The 27,470-nt window shown below is 38.5% G+C and overlaps 1 protein-coding gene and 1 long non-coding RNA gene across 5 annotated transcripts in view; one reads left to right on the forward strand and one right to left on the reverse strand.

The window, feature by feature from the left end:
- Window positions 1–27,470, forward strand: part of plxnc1 (plexin C1) — a 42,463-nt gene that overhangs the window by 7,371 nt on the left and 7,622 nt on the right. For all 4 annotated transcript variants that reach the window (XM_044343909.1, XM_044343910.1, XM_044343907.1 and 1 more), the window contains 15 exons: window positions 97–172; window positions 1,044–1,085; window positions 1,190–1,323; window positions 1,986–2,165; window positions 2,359–2,467; window positions 2,768–2,907; window positions 16,610–16,649; window positions 16,734–16,901; window positions 17,051–17,162; window positions 17,315–17,416; window positions 19,084–19,187; window positions 19,270–19,311; window positions 19,400–19,524; window positions 20,948–21,146; window positions 24,748–24,894. In XM_044343909.1, the coding sequence (XP_044199844.1) occupies window positions 97–172; window positions 1,044–1,085; window positions 1,190–1,323; window positions 1,986–2,165; window positions 2,359–2,467; window positions 2,768–2,907; window positions 16,610–16,649; window positions 16,734–16,901; window positions 17,051–17,162; window positions 17,315–17,416; window positions 19,084–19,187; window positions 19,270–19,311; window positions 19,400–19,524; window positions 20,948–21,146; window positions 24,748–24,894 (1,720 nt within the window). The remainder of the gene's footprint in view (window positions 1–96; window positions 173–1,043; window positions 1,086–1,189; window positions 1,324–1,985; window positions 2,166–2,358; window positions 2,468–2,767; window positions 2,908–16,609; window positions 16,650–16,733; window positions 16,902–17,050; window positions 17,163–17,314; window positions 17,417–19,083; window positions 19,188–19,269; window positions 19,312–19,399; window positions 19,525–20,947; window positions 21,147–24,747; window positions 24,895–27,470) is intronic.
- On the reverse strand, window positions 4,320–5,070 carry LOC122975469. The gene is made up of 3 exons (XR_006400678.1): window positions 4,982–5,070; window positions 4,599–4,731; window positions 4,320–4,444 (listed from the first exon to the last, which is right to left on the reverse strand). It is a non-coding gene; the product is annotated as an uncharacterized LOC122975469 (long non-coding RNA).

Below are 27,470 nucleotides of genomic sequence, written 5' to 3' on the forward strand. Positions count from 1 at the left end.
TGGTCTTGTGTTGTATCAAGTCATCATGGTTCATACTAGAGTGTTACATTGGTGTTGATCTCAATGGAGGTGGTAACATTTGTTTTCTCTATTCAGGTGTCAGCAGTGTATCGATGTCGGATGTGTCTGGAGCCAAAATGGCTGTTCCTGGGCAACTGCAGGAGTAAAGAATGTAAGAATACATATATTCATCCTCTATACAAAGGCTTTTCCAGACATTATATATGTTCTACATGTATGTTACATTTCCATGTGCTGTAAATTTGAAGATTGTGAGTGATACTGATCAGATACCACTTCCTTAATATGCAGATATTTGTTTTTATTACCAGACAGAGAGATTGGCAGATGCCACGTCATTTTACTTAATCCACTGTCCACAATGTTTGAGTACATATTCATTTTTCATCCACTGAATATATTGTTCAACAGACTGTCAGCTCGACATCTGCCAGCAGCAAAGGCTCAACAAGCAGTTAGTAATTCATGTTAGCTTCCTGTATACTGGAAACAAACAGTAAATATTACCAATAAGTTGATTAACTTTTCCTGTATAGATATTTAGCCTAACATAGCCTTTGGCCTAGCGTAGAACAAAGGGGTAACAGGATGGCAACTTCACTTTGAGAATAGTCTGAGTTGCTGCATGGACCTCGCTGGGCCCAGCTGTTGTTAATCAGTAATTAGCAGAGCTAACTGCTCATTTATCCAAAATGTCTCATTTTAGCTACTTCTACATGTGTTAATCATACAACATGTAAATAAGACAGCATAGGAGTTTGACAAAGGTAGAAGAGCTGTTTCCCCTGTTTCAAGTGTTTGCATCAAACTAATGTAAGCTGAAACATATTCTGAATCTACATACTACACTCAGAGATCCAACTGATATCTCATCTCTTGGTACGACAGCAAATTAGTAAATTCCCCAAAATGTTCTTAATTCAACATTTGGGAAACAAATTGTTACATTTCTAAAGTTCAAATAGTACCTTAACAGTGAATGTTGAACCTACTGAATTTCTTCCTCTTACTTCCTTCTGCAGTACAGTGTTTGCCAAATGGTGGAGTCAGGAATGAACCCTTCTGTGAGTCTGAACTCTCTGAACATCACCCTCATTAACATTTTCTGAGGTTAAAGACATGACAAGGAGATAACACATTACAAACATTGTGCTTGTTTTACCATCAGAAGCCAGAGATCTCCTCCATCACTCCCAGTGTTGTGTCTTTCTACGGCAGAAACCACGCAGTGTTGTCAGGTCATAACCTCCGTGACGTGACCAGAGTGAGGATCCAGGCAGACATGGACTGCACTCCACGAGAGTGAGTCAGTTTAGTGGCTGTTTACGTTAACAAAACAATCCCATAACAGTAATTAAATTCATAATTCTAAAAAGACAATTCATTGAAGTAATGAAGCCAGAAACTGGACTTGAGATATGAACGAAAATGAACAATGAAAAAATGTACATAGATACATAGCAAATAACAGGTCATGCTGAAATTCGCTATTGTGCTTTTCATAAAAATAGTGTAATGAATACAAGTGCTAGGTAAAAGTCTGTATTTTCAATGTACAAACCCTACTAAAAATCATGTCCCCTGATAGAGACCTGATACTTAATGATAAATAATGTTGTATTTGCACCTTTACTACAAAGAGCACTGGACTTTACTGCCTTAACTAAATTGATATTTGATTCTAGCTTCTTTTAATAAGAATATCTAGTGTACATTTAAAAAAAAAACAACTGATGAAATGTTTTCTTTTTTAAAGGGGACATGTTATGCTTTTTGTGGTTTTCTTTTATTTAAATATTGTTTATATACTATATATGATGTCAGATATATATATTAAACATGGTCAGACTGCTCCTCTGCTTAGTTCTTATGTTGGTTTCTAGACCAGTTCCCTCTTAAAAAATGAGTCAAGATTTCAGTGAGACGAACTGGTTTCTCTCTCTCTCTCTCTCTCTCTCTCTCAGATCTCCTGTATTGAACAACACAGGTGTAAATCTGACGTTCCACATTCCCAGTACTGATAAAAAAGGTGCAGTCAAAGTATGTGTTGTCCTCCCAGATGGTAGTTGCCATGCCAATGCTGAAATCACCTACCGTTCCTTACCTTCCTGCACCGCCGTTACACCAAGCAGCAGCTGGATCAGGTATGAATGGATTTGTTTGTATTTTTATTATTATATGTAAAGATGAGTTCCAAACAACAACACCGTGATATGTGATCTCATCTAGATCGACCAACAAACTAAAACTACAAGCAGTAGCTACAAACTTACAAGTACTTGTGCAACTGAAGTATGTGTCAGAATGAAAATTCCTTTGCTGCTCTGTGTTGCTTAGTGGAAAGAGGAAGATCACACTCATGGGTTCCTACCTGGAATTTGTGGAAGGGGTCGTACATAGCCACGCCCTGCAGGAAGTCATTCTTCCCAGAAACAGCAACTCTCAGGTGGGTCTTTACACACACACACACACACACACACACACACACACACACAAATGCACAGTGAGTTATCATTAACCCATGTCAGTCATCTTGTATTGTTATGTAAAGTCCCATTATGTTACATTACATTGAGTCGTCATGTTAAATCATGCCATGTCGTCATTTATATTTTTGTTGAATACAAATAGTATCAGAAACAGGGTTTGATTTCATGAAAGTCTTATAATGTCATATAATGTGAAGTCACATTACATTGCTGTAGTTTACAATATACCGTGTCACCATGACTTTAATTTATTGCAGAATCTAACTTATGACACACCTGCAGCTGAAAATACTCAGGAGGTTTTTACCAGCAACGTATTTATGAAAGTTGCCAATGAAACTGTTAGCTGCTCCACAAGCATCACCTACTATCCAGACCCCGAGTTTACTAGCTTCACATCCACAAGGACTGGGAACAATGAGCACATGATCAACATAGAGGTACAACATATTTCCAGCACACATGCACAAACATATGACGTCACTTCATAAAAGGCTAGCATTTGCCTCTGTTGTGCTTTTAGAAAACGGCAGACAAACTGAAGATGACTACGGCAGAGTTGTCAGTATGGGGCGTCCAGGAAGGAAAGCCTTACTTCTGCAACATGAAAACCAAAGAAAACCATGACGAGATTGACGTTTTTATCTGTGAAATTCAAAGCACATCCAACACCAAGTTTCAGCACTTATTGGTAAGTCTTTCAAACAAACTGCAACAAGCTAAATATTACAATAAAGAATACAACACAGACTTTAGTGTGATTATATTTACTGTAGGTGGTTGGTCAAGGTAGCAGGAAATTAACGTATATCACAGCAAAGTCCTTAGAAGTATATTGATTTCAATATAATGGCCTTCAGATTGTGATGTTTCCTTTAAAGTATTAATCATACATAGAGGAAACATATTTTGACCCACTGCTCTGATGAGACTTCCTGCTGTAAAATTCATTTTTTAAATGCAGTGCCATCACTGTTTTCCAGATAAAGTATGGAGACAAGACAGTAAGACTAGGACCTCCGTCTTCTTCACATCAGGTGCTTCTGATGCTGTGTCTCCTGCTGATACCCTGTATTATTGTTGGTAAGTACACTACAGAGGGTTGACTGAAAGGGTTGAATGATTTTGGTCCAGTCAGTGACATTAATCTCTGATAGATATGATGACGTCTGTTTGATAGCATTTATTGCTTCATTGCTATCATGAAATTTGGTACAGATATTCATACGTCCATCAGGATGAATAGTAACAACTTTGATGATCCATTATTATCTTTTCCTCTAGTGCCATCATCAGGTCACAGTAAAAAAAAATCAGTCCTAAATCACTCTGCCTTCAAAAACCCAGTAAGGTCAAACAGACCTTCTTCATTTCATCACTGTTTTATGAATGAAATTCTATTTGTCTTTCTGCTTGGTTTGATTCAGCTTGTGTTTGTCTTTCAGTGTTGGTGATTATCTGCTGGTGGAAAAAGAAGCGTAGTGCAAGATGAACAAGCTCTGATCATCCAACATTTTGCAACTCCAACATCAAGATGGACATATAATATGCCATGTTTATTCTTAGTCTTCATTGATACTCATTTCTCCACCACACTCTGTAGTCTCAAAATGTATATATAGAGGGAAGCAACATTAACTATGCAGTAAGTGTGGTATAGTATTGGGCTTTTACAGTATCCTGCAACCACTTTCTATGTTTTAATATTTAACTCAGGTATAGTTTCTATCTCAGAGGCCACTTGAAGAATTAAAATGTATTTGTTTTATTATGTTCAGAGACTTTTGTGTACATTTTGCCTTTATTGAGTAGAGCATATCAGAGAGCTTTCTGGCAATCATATGATCAACGTCTGAAGCCATGTTAATAATATTTTTGCTTGGAGTCTCCTTCCTGGAGTCTCTGCTGTTTGCTTGGTAACCTCCTGGTAGTTGCTGCAATTGGTCAATAAATAGTCCAGCAAATAATAAAACCACAACTTATCTATTGTGCATCATCAACAAGTTTGTGTAGCTGTCATACTGGAGGTGACAAACCTCTGTGGTGTCCTGTTCTGCTATTGCTACCCTCAGTGAGATTTACACTCACCTGTAGAAGATGTTGAGTTGAGTCCAACAGCTTCATCCAGCAGCAGACCAATCTTGCCGAAAACACTGTGGTGCAGAACTTCTGCCCCAGTTGAGCCATAAACATTGAAGTGAGACACGTTAGACATGACTTTCTGCAAAACAAATTATAGATCTGTTAATTACAGACTCCATTCTCCAACACCGGCAAATATGATTTAGGCCCATAAAACATTATGGAAATTATCTGCGACTCAAGTTCACTTTGCAGTTAAACTGGAAAAAAGTTTATGAACACACGAATTTGGAATAATAATAATGAAAAATATAGAAATTTCCACAAAAAAACACTAAACCTAAGAAGAATTAAAAAAAAAAAAAAAAAAACTGACGACAGAAACATACGTGAAATAACAAGTGAAGAAATAAAAACTACGTCATAGATCAGAGAAATGTCGACTGCTCGAGGCTAGTAAACACCTGCCTCTCGTTAGCTAAACTAATTAACAAAAATGGAAAACGGAACATCAAACTACGACAAGAAAACAACAAGACTTCGCCTACATTAACTAGGAAATACATACTTGAACCATGAGAACTCACAAAATGGAGTAAGTAGAACATTAACCGGATTTTTCCCATTGAAGAAAATAAGTCACAATGTTACTAATTGTTTTACAGTTAGCCTTTTTGTTTAGAAAAAGTATAGACATAGAAATACATTTAGCTAACATGCACACAGTAGCCTGAATGTTTCAATGCATAATCATTTATATTGTGACGATGTAATATTATTTTTCTTTCAATTATTTTCCTTTTTGTACATTTTCTCTTCTCTATAATCAGTCAGAACTTTCTCTTCACACTCGGTTGGACCGTTTTTTCTTCACTACTCCTTTTGTCAGGTTTACAATGAAAACAGCTGAAACACCTAGAAGCCATATATCACACCTACACATGAAAAATTAATGTTAAAAAATGTATTAAATATTAAATCCAAAAATAGCTTACATTTAAGTTAAGGTTACTGTTAATGAAGAAGTTGCTTTCTGCAATCATGCATTTGTCTCTTATCATTAATATAAAGGTGATATAAGGCAGTCTCATTCATATGAGTCAGTACAACTATTCTGAACTGGAGATGGGAAACGCTGCTGCTTTCATTTATTTTAAGACATATTTAATCACTTTAAAATACCAAGTTATCTGTTAAAATACCAAACGGACTACATGCGCCGATCGTCACCGTCAGTACAGTAGCCTATATGATTTCAACAAATAATACATTTGCATCCACCTGTTTCGTTAACAATGTATTCGCTGCATTCCAGCATCAACTAGAAGAAAGAAATTCACAAAGCGGACACTAGATGTCACTCAGATATCAACAGATATCTGTAGTAGTTTAGTTCCAACCTGCAGAAGGGTCGAGATGATGGGGTCTCAAAATAAGATGTCAGCGGACAGAACTGTTGGCCATGAGATAGAAAAAAAGTTTTAGGGCATTATACAGTTTAGTCCTTCATGTCAGGATTCCGTCTCTAAAGTCAGCTGGACGAGACATTTTACACCAGACAATGTGTCCAAAGTCCCATCTGTTGAGGGACGTGAGGAAAGGGCCTTCACTGTTTTTTTTCCCTGTTTTGTGTAATTGTAACAGAATCGCTGTTCAAAACGGGGCACTTTCAAGGACTAGCTGGAGGGCATCATATAGGCTATGACATGCAAACCATTGTCAGATACTCAGGGACCGTTCTCATATGTGGATTGGTCATAGAGCAGCACAATCCGCACTGCCTGCTGCCTTACTGAGAATCAACATTTATTCACGATGTATAGACTTTGTTTGAAAACGTACAACAAGAAGGACAAATGCTGCAAAATCATTATATCTCAGAATGAAAATGTCTGATAGTTTTCGGTTTCGCTGGGCGCTCCCTCCCACTTTGAGCACTTCTCTCTTCAACAGGCGCGCACTGCGCTTTTACGCACGACTCCAGTGACACTGTGGCGGAGTGCAGAGCGACTTGCAGGCCGTCAAAGTATGAGCGTTTTGCTGCCACTGCTGCGAGAAGATGATCCTGCTGTTTGGTCTGATTTTTATTCTCTTGGGAAAACCAGGTCGGTGCCTGAAGGAGGATGGAGATTTTATTTTTGATGGAGATGTCCGCCACTTCGCCGTGTCCACCAACACCGTTTACGTCGCCACTGACGAGAAGCTGTACCAGCTGAACCACGACCTGACTCTGGTCCAGAGTCTGACCCAGAGAGGAATCTTGAAGGGAGATAAAGGGGCGGATGATCAGCACTTTTACCGGGTTTCTGAGAGGGATGAGTGGAACGCAACTTTTAGTGTCAACGTATTATTGCCGTTTGATGACAATGGCACTCTGATCACCTGCGGTGTGATTGACAACGGATGCGGCTACTGCGAGCTGCTGGACCTGTCAAACATCTCTAAGGTGCTGTACAGTGAACACGTCCTTGTGGGATCCGTGAAGCGCAGCAGCGCGTCCGTCACATTCCTGGTGGATGTGAAGAGATCAAGTCATGAGACTTATATTCTGTCCGCCTTACAGCAAAACAAATCCACAACGACCAGCTGCTCCTCTCGTTCAGGGGTAGTGTCTCTTTATAATACAAATAACAAGCAGACAGGAGACATATTTTCCTTTAATGCCGAAACCTCTACCCATGTGTTCAGTACTAAAAGTTTCGCGGAGTTTGTGGACGGATTTCAGATCAGTTCAATCATCTATCTTTTCTCCAACGTGCCTCAAGACGCAGGAGGCAGCAAAGTTCGTCTTATTTGGCTCGAAGGTAAAACGAACAAGGTCGAGACGATGAAGTCACTGCGGGGTGCGTCTCTCCATATCTCTGATAGTGGAGATAAAGACAGCAGACTTCTGGCCTCCTCGGTGGTCCCGGGCGGGCTACCGGTGCTCTGGAGCGGCGTGTTCAGTGTGGACGGAGGACAAACCAACACCGAGCTGGTCATGTTTGACATCAGTCCGGATCTCACCCTGAAAACCGATGAGGATCCAGACTTCTGCAACGCTGTTAATTGTGACAACAGAAACTTTAAGGTTGGTCGCTGTATTGCAAGAAAGTTTCACCTGCTTGCATTGAACCTCTAAGACGTACTTTAAGCATTAGAGGACAGACGATACCACTTGTAAATTAACATAAATGAATAATAAATCATGGAGACAAACAGTAATTTCAAGGTGCAGCCATATCAGCCGCTGGAAGCTTACTCGAGGAACTAAGCCTTGCTGACTGAGGCTTAACCTATTACATAATCAAAGTCCGAAAACAATTGACAGGTGGAGTAATTTGATGCTTTAATTGTTTTGATGTTTGTTGTTTCCAGCCTGAAAGCTCAACAGATCAGACATCCACAAATACCTGTTGGATTCATAACTGATACCAGTGTTTGTGTTTCTCAGCCAAAGACCCTGAAGCCAAAGAAGGTGCTCCTCAGACAGAACTACATGACCTCTGTGCTGGCAGTGAGACACAAGAGCTGGATGGTTTTCTTTGTTGGGACGGGAGATGGACAGCTCATTAAGGTGTGTAATAAAAAGTGTTACACATCTATTGCTAAAAACCTGTATAAAGGGCTCTCTCTTTCGTTCTATGCATTAACCCGTAGTCTCTCTATAAATTAACATTGTACTTCTTTCTTGGACAACATTGTATTTGATGAAAAAAGAAAGATTCTCAGTTGGAAATAACAGGCTCTGAAATGCTACCATAACTATGTGCAGAAGGCATTGGCAGGTTGACATTTCAATTTGTAACTCATAATCTTCAAAATCTTCCTAATTGGACCTGAAAAATAATGTCCAATTTATTGCATTACTCTTGATTGAACTGACCAACTTCCTGTCACCTCCCTCTTTATTTCCTCTATCACTTCTACATCACATCGTTCTTCCTTCCATCTCTTTGATAAAACAATTGACATTCTGTTGATATGCTTTATTCACCCTCATTCACATGATTAAAGAATCGAACATAAGTCGAGGAACACTCCACAGTAACCCTCTGCTAGACACAATAGGCTCTTTCATGCAGAGTTTATTTTCACAAGTGTTATTAAAACCCGTAAGTGTATTTCTTCCAGCTCTGCAGCTGAGGCCAAACAGAGACGAATGGCTTTTCTATTGATTCACTGGATATTTCATAGGAAAAAAAAATGTTACAAGAAGGGCCAACCAACCGATTGCATTTTGTTGTTAAAAATGAAAGCAAGATGCTGTTGGCTGTGGACAAGTTGAGGCCTATAATTAACTGGATCATACATACAAGCCAATGATCTATTTGTTGCTGTATTTTGCTGTGTGTAGTCATCATTAGACATAACCAAACCTAAATGATTTTATTTTCATTTTCTTAAATGGTGCACCAGTATAATCCACGGTCAAGTTAATCATGTAACTGTTACTTTAGCACACTAGCTTACAGTATGTGATGTTCTTATAGCTACAGTGTTTGGATGTGAAAGACAGGTTAACTAAACTGAAACGATATTGAATGAGGTGTATGCTCACATAAATAATAACAGCTAACAGTATGTCATAGTTCTGTGTAACATAATGCCAGGGATTCCCTGGTGCACCTCACATTAAAAGACAACACAAAATGGAAAAAAAAATTGAACAGATGGAAGGTTTTTGCTACAGACATGATCACACTGTGTGTAATATTACTTCTCAACACCTGCCTGTTACATCAAGGACCTGTTCTTCTCATGAAATCAAATCTGATGTGAAACCTCATGAGGTGGGAGGGACACCACTTGAGTTAATTTATCAGAATTCACACAGATCCCTCTGGAGCCACAAAAGGCTTTATACAACTTTTATCACATATGCAGTAGTACTCCGCAAGACATGTAAACACACTTTAATGTGTAAAACTAGCTTAGTTCCCCTTTTAAAATTATAGTCAATCAACAGTGGTGGGCATAACAGGCAAACAGATCCAGGTAAGAAGCAAGTCAAAAATGGCTACAATGCTACAGGCTGCCAAAAGTATTTATTGAGACTGATGAGGAAAAGAGGTTCAGCTGTGGAGACACGTGAGTGTTCAGGTGATCTCCACAGGAGGGGAACTCACTAAGGAGGTAAAATGAAGCATGACAGGACCTGAAAGAAATCCAGGACATAATCTAGTGAGCCTGACACTGAAGTGGGAGACAGAGCAGGCATCATGACATGTCTACTTAAATGTTCACCCTAATGCATGACAACTGCATCATATTTTGTGTATTTGTAAGTGGTACAGTGAGCCAACAAAGTGGTAGTGACATAATGTGGACATAGAAACAGAAACAGAAATACCAGCATGAAGTGTTCAACACACTTTTTCAATTCTCTCTGTGCTGGTGTGAGAGCAGGAACAGATTGTTCCCATTTAGACTAAAATGCATCAGTGGAATAAAGGTTTTCCTCAAGAACCCATCCTAATGGTTATGGTCATTAGCTTGTGGCTTGACCTCAAAGAGATGCCTCAACCACAGACATACTAGGAAATGCAACTCTACTTCTACTAGAATTACCACAGCTAACGATTACAGCAGGAAATAATGTTCCCTTTATTTTGTTTGGACAGGTGTTGTCTGATATAATCATTCATTATACTCTGATTTTAAGGAGTTTGTAAAGACACTTGCATGTGCAAATGTTTTTGGGAGACTGGACTTCTAGCTGCCAGAAGCAGTGATAATGTTATTTAGGGAAGAAATTATTTTATGGTTGAGCTAAATCTTAATTGAAAGAGCCATTTTTTTTTTCTGGCTAAATAATAGCAAGTGACGCTCACTGAAAGAAAGACGAGACAGGAACAATAAAGCTAATATTATGAAGCCTAGTAAAACCAACCTTTTAAGTTCAAACTAGTCATACAAGCTAACAGCTGGTTAGCCTGCTGCCCTTCCAACATAAATGCTACAGTCTTAAATGGATGAAAATAGATGAAAAACAATTTGTTGCCATTAACATCTGCAATATTTTGATCAGAGTAATTCTGTGGCTAACTTCCACACAAATAATATTTATTATCCACCCATTAAACCTCAACCTGTGATATCAACCATCAGAGCAGCTCAGTCTCTCAGAAACATAACCAAAGCTACATTCTTGTTGTCAGCTTGCTGTGGACAACAACTATCACATCACCTGTCCCAGGGTGCTCTACAGGGCCAGCGATGACCGCAAAGTGTTTCCCAAAATACATTTGGATGAAGTGGATCATAAACATGTTTATGTGGCATTTCAAAACCAGGTAGGTGCATTGCTTATGTATAGTTTGGAAGGCTGTGGTGAATACATTAAATCACAGTCATCACAGCTTTTTTTCTATGCCTTATGTTAAGTCATACTGTCACAATGTTGCTGAATGTTTGTGTTTTGTTGTAGATGAAGCGTGTACCTGTGTCAAAGTGCAGCACATACAAAACTCTGCAGGAATGTTGGTCTGCACAGGATCCACACTGTGTCTGGTGTGGCTCTAACAGGTCAGACACACATCTGCAGATGACATCTTCAAACAGTTATGAACCCTGTAATAATATTATTTTCTCTTCCTAGTTGCACATTTGAAGATGAATGCCCAGATTCAGACTGGTTATCCATTCCTGACAATTACCAGCAGAAAATGGTTTCCTACAATGTTGTAAAGGACGGCACTGAGCAGGTACAGATCATGTTCAAGCTTTTATTTATAATAAGTTCTTATTGTCATTTGTTTCTCTTTTAAACAATCACATCCTGACCTTTCTCAGATCACACTAAACATCCAGACACACGTGACTGTGGGTCAGAACGCAACGTCTAATTTCACCTGTCAAATCTCTACAAGTTCCAATGAGTTTTGTAGCTCACAGTTCCCACAATGCACCTGCATCCTCTCAAATAGTGCGCTTCCTGCTGAAGGTCAGTGACTTTTAAGTATAATATAAACAGAGTAATATATATAATATAATATGTCCATTTAATTCTGTAGCTGGAAGAAGTGGATAATATCAATAAAATCTCCTACTGTAATATATACATTATATTATAGTGATATAAAAACTGTGATAGTTTTTTTTTTAATTGTTATTGAGAGAGAGTATTTAACTTGATAAAATCTGTGTTTTGGCTAATCCAGAATGAAATACCTGACAACCATAAATTCAATAAATTAATTCAATGGTGCAAAAAAAGCAGCCCCACTCACTGATTTGCATCATTAGTCAAAAAAGCACAAGTATTAAAGTATTAGTATTAAATTTAGAGCTGACTTGAAGAGACAAAAAATCTCTGCTAGTTCACAAATTTGTGTTGTTTCACAATATTGTTTTATGCATATAAACATATGAATTGCTGAAAACTACGACTAGTTTTTTGTTGTAATGTTTTGAAATAACAGGCCTGGCTGTCACAGTAACGATTAGACTTGGGACGAATCAGTGGTCAGAACAACTGAAGCTAATGAAGTGCTCTGACATCAGAGGACCACCTACCTCTGTCTTGTAAGTTCACAAACATTTTCAAGAAATCAAAGACACTTAATGTGGACAAATAATACCTAATAATATAACTAACAGAAGATAGAGCTGAAAAAACTTATACTAATATGTGTTTGTACGTACACACAACACATAATCATAATCATTAGACAAAAGCCATTTTTCCTGGTTGTGTTTCATCATCAGGAAGAGTATATTACTATCTCATGGTCTTGTGTTGTATCAAGTCATCATGGTTCATACTAGAGTGTTACATCGGTGTTGATCTCAATGGAGGTGGTAACATTTGTTTTCTCTATTCAGGTGTCAGCAGTGTATTGATGTCGGATGTGTCTGGAGCCAAAATGGCTGTTCCTGGGCAACTGCAGGAGTAAAGAATGTAAGAATACATATATTCATCCTCTATACAAAGGCTTTTCCAGACATTATATATGTTCTACATGTATGTTACATTTCCATGTGCTACATTTGAGCATCAGTATATCACCACATTCATCTTGAGACATCTGTAAATTTGAAGATTGTGAGTGATACTGATTAGATACCACTTCCTTAATATGCAGATATTTGTTTTTATTACCAGACAGAGAGATTGGCAGATGCCACGTCATTTTACTTAATCCACTGTCCACAATGTTTGAGTACATATTCATTTTTCATCCACTGAATATATTGTTCAACAGACTGTCAGCTCGACATCTGCCAGCAGCAAAGGCTCAACAAGCAGTTAGTAATTCATGTTAGCTTCCTGTATACTGGAAACAAACAGTAAATATTACCAATAAGTTTATAGACAGAAGATTAGTTAGTTCAGTTATAATTTTCATAGTCAAACAACATTGTATTCTTAAAATATCAAATATTTATATGTTACATTATATGCTGCCCATGGCTTTGCTAATGCAAAGATTTACTTATTCTGTATAGATATCGTTGTTTAGCCTAGCCTAACATAGCCTAATGGCCTAGCGTAGAACAAAGGGGTAACAGGATGGCAACTTCACTTTGAGGATGTCTCATTTTAGCTACTTCTACATGTGTTAATCATACACATAAAACATGTGAATAAGACAGCATAGGAGTTTGACAAAGGTAGATGAGCTGTTTCCCTCATTTCAAGTGTTTGCATCAAACTAACATGAGCTTAAACATACTACACATACATACTACACTCAGAGATCCAACTGATATCTCATCTCTTGGTACAACGGCAAATTAGTAAATTCCCCAAAATGTCCTTAATTCAACATTTCGGAAATAAATAGTTACATTTCTAAAGTTCAAATAGTACCTGAACCAGTACAGTGAATGTTAAACCTACTGAATTTCTTCCTCTTACTTCCTTCTGCAGTACAGTGTTTGCCAAATGGTGGAGTCAGGGATGAACTTTTCTGTGAGTCTGAACTCTCTGAACATCACCCTCATTAACATTTTCTGAGGTTAAAGACATGACAAGGAGATAACACATTACAAACATTGTGCTTGTTTTACCACCAGAAGCCAGAGATCTCCTCCATCACTCCCAGCAACGTGTCTTTCTACGGCAGAAACCACGCAGTGTTGTCAGGTCATAACCTCAGTGACGTGACCAGAGTGAGGATCCAGGCAGACATGGACTGCACTCCACGAGAGTGAGTCAGTTTAGAGGTTGAATTTATTTAGGTGTCTAAAGTTAACGTTACTTGATAAATCACAGTTCAAAATGGCAGTTTCACCCACATTAATCATTAATATATTGTGCCTGAGTGACTGTCTAGGCAGTATTTATGAATGTGCAGGAGCTGGATTTGTGTTGTAAAACATGGTTCTGCTCCACACACAATGTACACAAAACCACATCCACTTATATTGTGATTTATACATGTTAATAACTCACAACTATAACTTCAGTTTGGTTATTAATTGTCAATAGAGCATATATTGATTTCGTCAGTCCGCAGTTTTTATCTTTAGCACAGTGTCACAGTCAAATTTGTGGCATTTCCCTATAAGGTAAAAACAGCCCTTTTACTTTTCAGCATCGTTGCTCAGACACATCCTCTGTCAACTCAAAACTAAAGCACAGTGTGCTTCTGCTTTAGGAGTTTTGGATCAATTTTGGATGTTTCCAATTATTATAGAACAATTAAAAGACTTCATAGACCTGCTTTTAAGCTGATTTTGCCATCTTTCTATCCTGACTGTATGTTAATGTTTTGTTGTTTGCTATATTAATGACATTCTCCATTTCTTTCTGTCTGTCATCCTGTGTTCTCTGGTCAGATCTCCTGTATGGAACAACACAGGTGTGAGTCTGACGTTCCACATTCCCAGTACTGATAGTAAAGGCGTGGTCAAAGTATGTGTTCTCCTCCCAGATGGTAGTTGCCATGGCAACTCTAAAATCACCTACAGGTCATTACCAGCCTGCACTGCCATTACACCAAACAGCAGCTGGATCAGGTATGAAAGGATTTATTAGTATTTTTATTATTATATTCCCAACACAAACATACAGACTTGATGGAAGAAGCTTTTCTGAGGATAAGACGAGACAGGTCAGATACAGTATTTCCTGCAGCTACGGCGCTGCAGAACACATTTCAAAACTATGATTAATATCAGATTTTCCTCCAAATTAAAGCTCAAAGTATAAACAGAACATCACAAACTGCTGATATAATTTATATTAGTGAAAGAGGATATGAGGAAGAATACTTTCTATGAATTTAGCATTTTGGCAATGTAATTAGCATGAACCTCTCTTTAGGTGATGTGAGGTTTTCAGTTCTCACACTGGAAAAAGAATGACTTCATGAAGAATGACGTCATTCAGACAAATTTAAAGTGCCACACATAGCATGCTAATCTAATGAGTAGAATAGTGATTTTGAACAAACAAGACCAGACCATCATCACTGAGATCAGCTTCTGCAGCCCATTTCAAAGTGAAAGAGTCATTAGGTAAATGCTGGTTGATAGGATATGTCTAAATCATTGAAAAGCACAATTATCTCCATATTATATATTTACTGTGATTATACCAAGTTATCATAACTAATTTGACACTTTTATTAGATATATTGAAAATACAAATGCTTCAGACAGCATTTCCAACACTAAAAACCTTCAAAGAGGTCAGTAAAACTTCCGTAGGCTATTTTGGGACGTATCCTTGGCGCTTTGTGACTGACTTCAGTAAAACTTGCTGAAACTGATTGAAGGAAACAATGTTAGTAGCTGAGGAGCAGTTACAAGTTGAGGGTCATCTGATGAGGAAAGAAAGCCAGTTCCCAAAAGCAACGTCTTTCACCACAAGACTACTTCCCTCTTAAGTTGCAACAACTGAAAGTTCCATTTCTGCCTGTTGTTTCTGCCAAGCCACACCATTTTAAGACATTATACTCAAGCTACTTGGGAGCTTTATAACAATTCATGTACATATACGTAAAAATATGAATCATCCAAAAATCATTGATTTCTCACCATTATATAATAATACAGAGGAAAAAGAATTTCCAATTTTATTCCTCTTAAGTTAATATTGTGGTTATTTTATGGTCTTCTTGGGCATTTACTCCAGTAAGAATCATTTTACAGTCTCCAACACAGTGACCAGAATGTCATTTCACTGCAAAACCCTGCATCACTGTATAACCCTGTATGTGACAAATAAAACCTTTGAACGGTGGTTTATCATCAATCATGGTTGTGATACCAATTCTGGCGGGAACTAGTGGAGATTAGACTTATACTCTTGGTTCCTTTTTATTTCAGTTAAAAATAATCAGGTCATATATAGGCAACCCGTATAAGATTTCTCAAGTTGCATCATATTAGGTTATCATGTTAAAAACAACTTTCTGTGGTATCATATGTGTATTAAAATGCCTTCCCTCCGCTTGGCTGCTACTCTCTGTCCTGTAGTGGACATAGGAAGATCCAAGTCACGGGATCCCTGCTAGAGTTTGTGGAAGGGGTCATACACAGCCACGCCCCGCAGAAAGTCAGGCTTCCTCAAAACAGAAACTCTCAGGTGGGTCCACAAGCATGCACAGTAAGTCATGCATTGCTGCATTACAGCACAATGTCACATTATATCACAACATGCACCAAATTATAGTACATTTTGGACTGTATCATGTCAAATTGTCCCGTCATGTTCTGTCATGTGTATGTATACTGTACGTAATGCTGCTTTATGTCATATAATAACATATTAATGTCATGTCATCGCTCCTGACATCACCTTCATGTCTTATATTTGTTACCATATGTTGTTGACATTGACTTATGTCACATTATGTTAATGTCACATTGATTGTATAATGTTACATAATGCTGACTCATTAGTTTACATAATGTCATATATATATTGCATTTTTTTTACTGCAGATTCTAACTTATGACACACCTGCAGCTGGAAAAAATCAGGAGGTTTTTAACAGCAACGTATTTATGAAAGTTGCCAATGAAACTGTTACCTGCTCCACAAGCATCACCTACTATCCAGACCCCGTGTTTACTAGCTTCACATCAACGAAAGTAGGGGGAACCGTCCGCATCACCATACAGGTAATTCATATTTTTCAGCTCACATGCACACACAGAGGACATGGGTGCATAAAAGGTCAGCATTTGCCTCTGTTGTCATTTCAGAAAAAGGCAGACAAACTGGAGCTGAGCAAAGCAGAGTTGTCAGTACGCGGCATCCAGGAGGAAAAATCTCACAAATGCTTTGTGGAATCCAAAAGCAAAAGTAACGAGACTGACTCCTTCATCTGTGTTATTAATAGCACATTAGACAACAATTTTCAGAAGTTGGAGGTAAATCTTTCAATCATACTACACCAAGCTTGACAATACTATAGAAAATTTTATAATGAAAATAGGTACAACAGTACAGTGTAAGTATTTGCAACCCACTGCTCTGTAACTTTAAATGCACTGTGGTTAATGTTTTGTTTTTTTTACAGATTACATATGGAGACAAAACAGTACCACTGACTCCAGTAGTGACTAACTCTACATTACGTATGTTCCTGCCGATGTTGATTGTACTACTGCTGATACCCTGCATTATTGTTGGTAAGGACATTGAGTAGGGTTGACTGATTTGACTCATTTTGGTCCACTACAAGGATTCAAAAGCACATACTGGTCAACACCTAACAGTAATGCCCATTTTCTCTTTTTTGTGTAAAACTGTATCGGTATGTCTGCTTGGTTTTGTCTTTCAGCTGTGGTGATCATTTACCGAAGCCAGCAGAAGAAGCTAACTATTAAGATGAACAGGCGCATGGAAAACCTGGAGATGGACATCAGGAATGACATCAGACAAGGTCAGTCACACATTTTCGTGATATATCCGTAGTATGATGCTAAGGAAAATCCTCACATTAAAGCGATCTTCCAGCACAGTGTGGAGCACTCCTCTGTAGACTTAAAATGTGGCTGGAAAAAGTTTTGGGGTTTTTTTGGGGGTTTTTTTATCATAACTTCCATAGAAGATTCTCAAACCACTCCTATTCAAAACATTTCCAACAATATCCAGCCCTTATGAAAGCCATTTTAATCCCCATTAAGAAGTAGTCAGGTTTTGAGGTCCTATTGATCATAATGATGGTTGGCCCACCACTTAAGTCCAGACTTAACTGTCTTGACAGTGATTAGATTGATAGCCATGAAAGTTTGTACAGACATTCATGGTCCCCAGAGAATGAAGCCTACCCATTTGGGTGATCCCCTGACTTTTCATCTAGCACTACCATGAGATTGACATTTTTGTTTTTTAGTTAAATGTAGCAACAATTATGTTTATTGTGTGGGGCTGAACATGGAATCCAAGTGCAGACTCAGACAGACTGGTGTGTTGGTTAACAAAGGGTTTTATTAACCAACACAAGGGTGTAAGTGGGAGGAAGAGCTGGCTGGAGGTTTGGGCTGAGGGCTTGCAGGTTTGTAGAGCTGAGCAATCGAAAATGGAGGTCAGACAGGCAGACAGGATAGACAAACTAGACACATAGAGACACAGAATTACTGGCAGGTCAGTTACTGGCAATAAGGTAAGCACAGCAAACAGGTAGAGTGTACTAGGCAAATATGGCTAGAAGCATGCCAACAGGACAAACTGAGACTAGGAACTTGTTTGGCAACGATCCGGCAAGGACAAGTAGACTGAGCAGGGTTTTTGTAGCAGGTAGTAATGACTAGATGCATGGCGGCTGTGCAGGTCTGCGACGAGCAGCATGTGTGGAGGGCGAGAGACACAGAGAACAGACACACCCACACCACACACACACAGACACACATAAACTGGGAGGAAGAGGGAAAACACCAGGACGACACAAGGGCTAGGCTGGGATCATGACAATGTTGCCATGAAATTTGGTACAAACATTTGTGTTCCTCAAAGGATGAACTGTACTAACCTTTCCCTTAACAAATGTTAGAATTCTAATACACTAAACTAACATAACATGGTGAAGATTTCCCACATTGAAGCCTGCTATAATCCACTGAACATCAAAACGACTCCTCAGTTGTACACATTCTACTTAATAAACTATTCAAACTTATCACACTAGCCCCTTTGTTTAACCACTTGACTGTCTATAGTTAGCTAAACCTCAACACATGCAGTTCCTGTTTTTGGCATGAAATGTGCCAAACTTGTTCCTTTTTCTGATGTCAAACTTGTCACACAAATACAGTAGATATTAAAGAAATAAATGTGATAAACACATACACATGCACAGCCTCACTTGTAATAATCAGCTCTGTGCCCATGGAGATGTAAGAAGATTTAGTGTTGCAGAGTCAGTACATATGTATTCACTTCTCTTTTTGGCAGCACACATTTATCCTACAGATGCATCGGTTTTTCACTACCTCTTTTCATTTGTGACCTGCAAACTCCAAACAGTTTTGCTGTTAATTATGTTTTCTTCAGCCATGACAGATGAGGTTTAGTGACACACAAACACCCTCAATCAACTGTCCCCCACAGGTTTTGTGGATCTGCAGACAGAGAAAGCTGACCTGATGGAAAACGTCGGGACGATTCCTTTCCTTGACTACAAGCACTTTGCCTCCAGAATATTTTTTCCTGAGGTAAAGTGAACCTACAAAGAAATACTGATATCTGACATCATAATCATTGCCAGATTAACAGTGGTCCCTTTTTGTTTCCCAGAGTGAAGCTTTGCTGACATCATGTATCAAAGACATTGGTCAGGTAATGTTTGACACCAGCTGCTGATGTTGTTTGTGTTGTGTTTGTAACTCTGTAAGTGACGATGTTGTTGTATCTTACCTGGGTCCAGGACACTGTGAAGGTTCAGCTTGACGAGTGCTGCCAGGCTTTGTCCAGGCTGATCCAGGACCAGGTCTTCCTAACATCCATGGTGCACGCCCTGGAGGAGCAGAAGACTTTCACCATCAAAGACAAGTCAGTCTGTGTTGCTTTACTGTTCAAAGTCTGTCTGCGTGACTGCATACAATGTGATTCAACAGATGTCAGAAGCGTGTGGTAAAATGCAGGCGTGACTCTGTTCTATTATGTGTCTGCTCTTCCCTCTCCCCTATTTGTTTTGTTCTGCTCTTCAACTTTGCAATTGTATTCCAGTGACGTAGGCAGGAATGCTTTTTTGGATGGACCAATACAAAAGTGGGTGGGCCATCTATTCCCAGAAAAACGGATTTATAAAAAGTTAGAAAAAGAAAAAAAAACAAAACTGAAAAATCCGCAATCATTTTATTTTGCAACGTTCTGCATCACAAAGGCAATAACACCAAACACTGCCTTTCCAACATGCTCAACCAACAGAGCATTAGTCTATAAGCTTGTACACAACAGTATGGACACAAAGCAGTCTTTTATAGCCTATCCACCCTAAAATACAGTATATTTACATAGGCAAGACTGGCTGCGCATTGGCTCTACAGCGCACAGCACTGTTATTAACAATTTTATGGCACAAAGTGGCAACTAAACATAAATCCAAACAGCAGAGAAGGTGTGAACTTAGACATAAATCACACATGTAACATATCCCTTTGTGCATTCATTATATCCTACAGCCATTGTTGCTTCATTATGGCGGTCAGTTCATGAATAACCAAGTCTGCACATTTTACAGAAAACTGCGTCCCACACTCTATCCCAGCCAAGAGAACTATCCATCCCACTTTGATGAGAAGCACCTTTATTTTCCATTCTTGACTGTGCAGGGAAATAGCTACAAATTTAGCAGTGAAAGTGGTTCGACAACTGCACATTAATCGGCAGTTGAACTCGCATCAGGCTGATCGAGAGAAAGCACCATACCACCAGGGAGCAAGCAGCCGGGCTAACCTCGTTGAGTCTGGCGGACTAAGGACTCGATGGAGGCTGTGGCGTTTCTTTTTCCTCTACTTTTTTTAAAATAACACTTTGTTTAGGCATTGGTGTAGCGTTAACATTACATCACCTGAAAAGCCAGCTAGCTAGTTGGCTGAAGGCAGCTCAGGAGGGTCTGCATGTCAGAACCAGTGCAAGCTGTTACATTCCAGAGACTTCCGACATCTTGTTTCAGTTATGTTTTAATGAGAAGACAAATTCAACACACATAAGAAGTCAACAATAAGTGAAGTTTATATTTATTTATTTCCTTAAATATTTTTTTTATATTTATTGTTAAAAGATTGATTTTGATCAAATTTGGCTAGGTCGGCCAGTGTTGTCCAGGCCCATTACTGTCTTCACGCCTGCTGCATTCAACTCTATTGTTATCTGCTGTTTTTTACTGTGGTCTATTATTTCTTTTTTTTATTGTCTGCCCCCATTCACTCTGTTACCTTCAGTTCAGGTGAATTCTCCTTTTCTGCTGCAGGTGTGCACTGGCATCTCTACTGACCATAGCTCTCCACAGCAACTTGTCGTACCTGACAGAGGTGATGGAGGATCTGCTGAAGGCTTTGATGCAGCAGAGGAGCAATGCTCAGCCCAAATTGCTGCTGCGACGCACCGAGTCCACAGTGGAGAAGCTGCTGACCAACTGGATGTCCATCTGCCTCTACGGCTTCCTCCGGGTGTGCTTCTTTTATGTCTTTTTTAGTCTTTGCATGGTAACTTGCAATATGCAATATGCAATATGTAAAAAATTTAGTTTAAAACATTCAAATATTGAAGAAAATTATCAACAGAATGTGAAGAAATACTAATAATAATTAATATAATAATAATAATAATAATGAGACCTTTCCCGACTTTCTCGGTTGCCTATAACAGCCTATGGACTGATTTCTATGTAAGGGACTTGGGACAGTTTTGCTGGGAAATTCCAAATGATGTGACATTTATGCACGTTCCCCAGTGCCTTGTCTCTCTCCCATCCCCTTACAGCAAAAACAGGGTGCAACACTAGCTACCATTAGCTTAGAAATAGAGTCTGCTAACGTCCGACCCAGAGCTGGCTTTCTTTCTATCGGACAGATAAGCTGAAATTTACTGCAACGCATGTATGATATATTGTGATATTGTGGTTTTAGCTGGCTAATGTTAGCACTAATGCTCACTCGCACTGACGGAGTGCAAGCGTGCGCGCGAGTAACAGGATGCTAACTGCGGCTCACTTAATGACCACCAGTGTCATGAATGAGAAGGAATTTCTGATTCTTACATATTGCACCTTTAAAGGAAAAGTTCAATCAGTTATTTTAGCCATGCAGCGTAGATCTATGGATGACATAGTCTGGTCCACACTGAAATATCTACTGGCTATTTGACTATTTGGATCAATTGTCATGAAATTATGTACAGACACTCATGGTCTCCAGATGATCATGTTCTGAATTTTGTGATCCCTTGACTTTTTTAGTTACAGGTGAAATGTTTAACAACTTTCTGATGGTTTGTCATGAAATTTGGCACAGACATCCATGTTCCCCTCAGGATAAATTATAATAATTTTGGTGATCCCATGACACTTTCTGTAGTGCCACCATCAGGTCAAATGTTTAATTTCCCCAAAACTTTGGTTTATATTAGCAATTTTTAGCATGCTAACATGCTAAACTAAGATAGTGAACATGGTAAACATACTTGCTAAACACCAGCATGTTAGCACAATTATGAGCATGTTAGTATGATGTTCTTAAGTGAAGCCTCACAGAGTTGCAAGCATGACTAGATTCTTAGTCTTGTTACTTTTGAGTCAGCTTTGCATTTGTTGAAATATTGGGTGTGTGTCAACACCGAGTGTGTGAAATTAACAGGAACATGTTCTGTGAGGCCAAGAAAAAATACAGTCGTTATGCATCAGAATCCAAGTGTTGAAACCAAAGTTTTCCCCAGTTTACATGATAAATAACTCCAGGGGCCATACGCATAAAACTCTATAGATTCATGATTAAAACTGCGTGTATGCACAAAGCCAGAAACATGCATATGCATTCTTTTCATCAGATTTATAAGGCTGTGCATACACATGGTTCTGTGTTCATCTCAGTCATTATGAAGCTGGGTCCACGGGCACAAGCCTCATTTCCACTATCACAATAATCCATAAATGGATGAAGACACGCCCTTAACCAGCTGTTTTCATATTACTGTCTGCTCCACCAGGCTCTACCCCTGTCAATGAAATAAATGGGAAAGAAGACGTGCAGTTTCATAGATTGCATTGAACTGGTGAGGTTCACCAACAGCTAGAACAGTCATTATAGCGTCCATATCATTAATTCATCACATGGATCTGTAATCGATTGTTGGCAGTGATATTTCAGGAATGTAATCAATAATTAGTTTGTAGCTCTCATATCTAAATAGACTTTACAAGGTGTGTCACAACTAAGGATAAAATAAAAAGAATATTAACAGCAAAATACAATGTTGTCCCCTATGTAAATTAAAAGAATGATAAAATTAATCACACAAAAATGATTAATCAATGTGCCAATTAATGCGACTTTGATTGGCATTTTACAGATTTCTGTGTAAACACCCAAAAAAAAATCACACAATCAGTGCAGCTCTTTGTCAACTGAAACAAACAATGTTTTACTAAAAGATTCCGTCTCAGCTTATATGTTATCTTCACCTCATCACTTAACCCTCAGGTCGCTATAGGAAAACACGTGGTCTGAAGAATGTGAGACGTGCACACATTCTCACAACACACTCTATGTGCAGGAAATGGCTAATGCAGGGTTTTTGTGTGTGCCCATCATTTATGCATCTGGCCCCAGGGATGCAAGAGGACTGTGTGTGGGCAATCCATTCCTGCTGTGCAGGAGCAAGGAATTAGTTTGGTGGCTGGTCTCTCTGGTAGTTACCAACAGTAACCTACAAAGTGTAGGTTTCACTTCAGCCATTTGATAAACCACACCTTGTCCTCTCTAAACTTCCTCTGTTCACATAACCTAATAACAGCTTCATCATTACCATAGTTACAGACTCTTTGCAACCATCGTGCAAGCAGATGAGTTATTTCAGACACTCATGGCATTCACAGTTCAGTCTTTTTACTCAACTCAGCTATCAGACGTACCATACATACCATATATAACAAAAGTGAGTACACCCCTGTCCAGTATCACTTAAATGTTAAAGGATTCAACATTTTTTCATCTTACAATAATTGTAGTGTTTTTTGGGTGGAGTGTAGGATACTTGATCTTATTTATAATTAAAAACAAACAGGTTAGATAGACTAAATTGAAAATACAAACCTCAAAGTACAACCTCAATGCAACAAAAGTGAGTACACCTGTGACTTCCAATTAAGATTAATTGCCTGAACACGTTTATAAAAGAACCTGTGACCACCACAACTTTCTCACTTTTGGCCTGAGTTGTGTCTAATGCAGCATGGCTCCGCATGGTAAGGAATTGCTTGAACAAGTAAGATGGGAAAGGGTACAAGATCATGCAAGTTTGTATACCCAAATACTGAATGAAAATATGACTACCAGTCTCAAGATGTTTGGCAGGAGAGGAATTTTCCAACATGACAGTGATCCCAAACACACTGCAAAAATCACATAAGAGTTTTTACAGAGGAAAAAAGTGAAAACTATGACGTGGCTAAGTACAGTATGTCCCCTAACTTCATTCAATCCAACAGAACACCTTTAGAGTATTTTAAAGTGGAAGGAAGAGCAAACAAAACCCCTCCAGCAAAGAGCAGCTGAAAAGAATCATCTATGAAGAATGACAGAACATCTCTCCACAGATTTGTGCAACGCTGGTATCATCCATGTCCATGAGGATCCAATCTGGCATACAAAATATTGAAAATAAAAGAATGGAGTCTCACTAATGAAGGGTGTGCTGACTTTTGATGCAGTTCATTCTTAAATATGGACCTTTCATTATGGTTTAATGAGTCCAACATTCTGTTTTTTTTTTATTAATTGGCTTAATTCTTCTTGGATTTTGTCTAAAAACAAGTAAAATTGTAAAGTTATATTGACAGAATTACTTAACATTTTAGTGATATTGACCAGAGGTGTACTCAGTTTTGTTATATACTGTACTGTATGCATATTCATTCTTGTTAATGAATTTGTCAGTGACAGTTATCAATACACAGGATCAAATGCAAATGTCCCACTTATCCACCACAGAAAGTTTCTGCACAGCATCAGTGCCTTGTTTGACCCACTGAGTTCCTGTTTCTGTTTTATACAGGAGAGTGTTGGCCAGCACCTGTTCCTGATGGTGAGCGCCCTCACGCAGCAGATTGCCAAAGGACCAGTGGACTGTGTGACAGAGAAGGCTCTGTACACACTCAGCGAGGACTGGCTGCTGTGGCAGGCTCAGGCCTTCAGCTCCCTGGTACACACACACACACACACACACACACACACACACACACACATACACACTCTTTCTTGCATGTCAGGGCATTTACACACTTGAGCGGATTACTTGATTCCAAACGAGATCTTTTTGTGTGTGGTGGTTTACTTACTTTACACAAATGGAAAAACTACCAAATTATGTATACTGTATGGCAGTGGTAGGCAAATCTGGCCTTTCAATGAAAATATTCGGCCACCGAAAAAGAGCACATTTTTCCCTTTTACAGATTGCATCCAATCATTTACATTTACCTCATATATCCACAGTAGATAACAATGTAAACACAAGGTTCATGTAAGTTCTCTTAGTGTAACACAGAAGAAGTCAAATCAGTATTAACATAAACTGCTGTCACTGTGTTTGCCCTCATTTACTAATGGGAATTATGACATCTGCCCTCAGATACAACCCTAAAACTGTTTTATAAATGTTATTCTTGAATGAAACAAAATAAATACACAAACAAAATATATTTAAAACATATTTAGTGATTCTCACGTTGCCTGTGCAATGCCGGCCCCCAGTGAGCAGGGCTCATAAAAACTGGCCCATGGTTGAACCTTATTGCTGACTCCTGCTGTATGCTGCATTTACATACTGTAAGTACTTTATGCCAGTAAGCCACATATTCTTGCAGATGTGTAAGATTCATTAACACTTCCCCATTCTTAGTTCTGTTTTTACTCTTTTGGTTTAGTACAAAACTGTGATTAATTTATAATAATTTATATAACTAAATACATGTATGTATATATGTGTATATATGTGTGTGTGTGTGTGTGTGTATATATATATATATATATATATACACACACACACAGTACTTCCATTAACCAACACACACAGTTTGTTATCAAAATGTATGCTAGGATATTACATTTCCATAATAATGGGTCAGATTGTTTGAAGGATCTTGATATTAAAAGGTGCCCAATATGTGTATGTGGAGGTTGTTTGTCACATTGAGAGTATGGCTGTTTGTTAATGGGGACTAACAAACACCCATAACATAAACCACAGCAGCTTTCTTAGTGCTCAGCATTTGGAACTGAACCACTTCCTCCACCATGTATTTCAAGGCCTTTTTAAAAAGCTTGATGTTGCTTTATTTACAGCATGTTGTCAGGTTATCTTGAACAAATCATTGTTCTGAAATGGTTCCTGAAATAGCTAACAAAAATATATATTTTCTCTATACCTATAATCGAATACCCATTTTTAATCTATGAACCTATCATGGCCTCTGTTTAGAACATAGTTTCAAGGAGAGATTTCTATCTCAGTCTACTGATATTTGCAAGCTCTCAAACAGGAAGACTGAAAATAACGGTGGAAGATTTCTGGTGACAGCTATGAGGGATGTGTTCAAGTATACTGACAGGAAACTAATATTATGCAAGACCTGAGTTGGTCAATAACATACCCCTAGTAAATGCAGATGCAAACATTAAGACAAGTTTTGCCATGCTAGCAGCATGTTGGTCGGTCAATTACTTTAATACAGACTGAAATATGTATATATATAAAACATATATTAACAACTTTTAGATGGATTACCATGAATTTTTGTAAGTCAAACTTTTCACTTATCCTGTGAAATATTTCAACATCTACTTCATGGTTTCCAGAAGATGAATCCTACTGACTTTGGTGGTTGAGGTTGACATTTGGAGTTTTTAGTGAAATGTCATGAATGTCAGGATGAATTGAAGTGTAATATGTTTGGTCATCCCTTAACATTTCCTCTATCACCATCATCAGGTCAAAATGTAAATTTTGCAGAACTAACAACATTCCCATCAGCCTCATGTGTTCTTTTTGTTATGATGAAATTAAGATGTGTTAGCATATAGCTCACTGTGCAAAAGGTCAACCTAAGAGAGCTGCTGACATGGCTATAGACTCTTAGCTTTGTTGACTGAATGCTTGCTCAACTACTGCTGCTCTTTCATTCCTACGACGTAAAAACAAGATGTGGTCAAATTTAAGTTATCAATATTACATGTCCACCTGATGTAGGAGCCAGTAGCCAGTAGCCACAAGGGTGAAGACACTGCATACTGTCTTTCATTTAGATAAATGTGCTGCCTCTTAAGAGAAACAGTGAAACACACCACATTTGGGCTGCGACAGACTCTGTTTAAGGAAGCAACTACTCACAGTCAGAATCTTGAGAAAAACTTTGAAGTCAAGGAAGTAGAGCATCTGAGCATATCAGATGAAACACAAAAATGTGCCCACATACTGCATGTACACATTTCCTTTGATCACACCTTAATTCTCAGAAATTTTGGGACATCAATAAAAAGAGTTGTGGAAAAAAAGAAACAACACTTCACATGTTAAGCTGACACAAGTGGATAGCAGATTTTAAGTAACAACATGTTAGAAAACAGCTGATTACAACATCCTTTAAATCGGTGGTTCCCAACCTATTTGGCCTGTGACCCCTTAAAATAAAGTAACGGCAATTTGTGATACATGGTCAACAGTTGCATATGTCTATATGAGTTATGAGTCCTAAAGAATAATATCATATAACAATTCAC

The sequence above is a fragment of the Thunnus albacares genome, chromosome 23 (assembly GCF_914725855.1).
Source record: "Thunnus albacares chromosome 23, fThuAlb1.1, whole genome shotgun sequence".
NCBI classification, from domain to species: Eukaryota; Metazoa; Chordata; class Actinopteri; order Scombriformes; family Scombridae; genus Thunnus; species Thunnus albacares.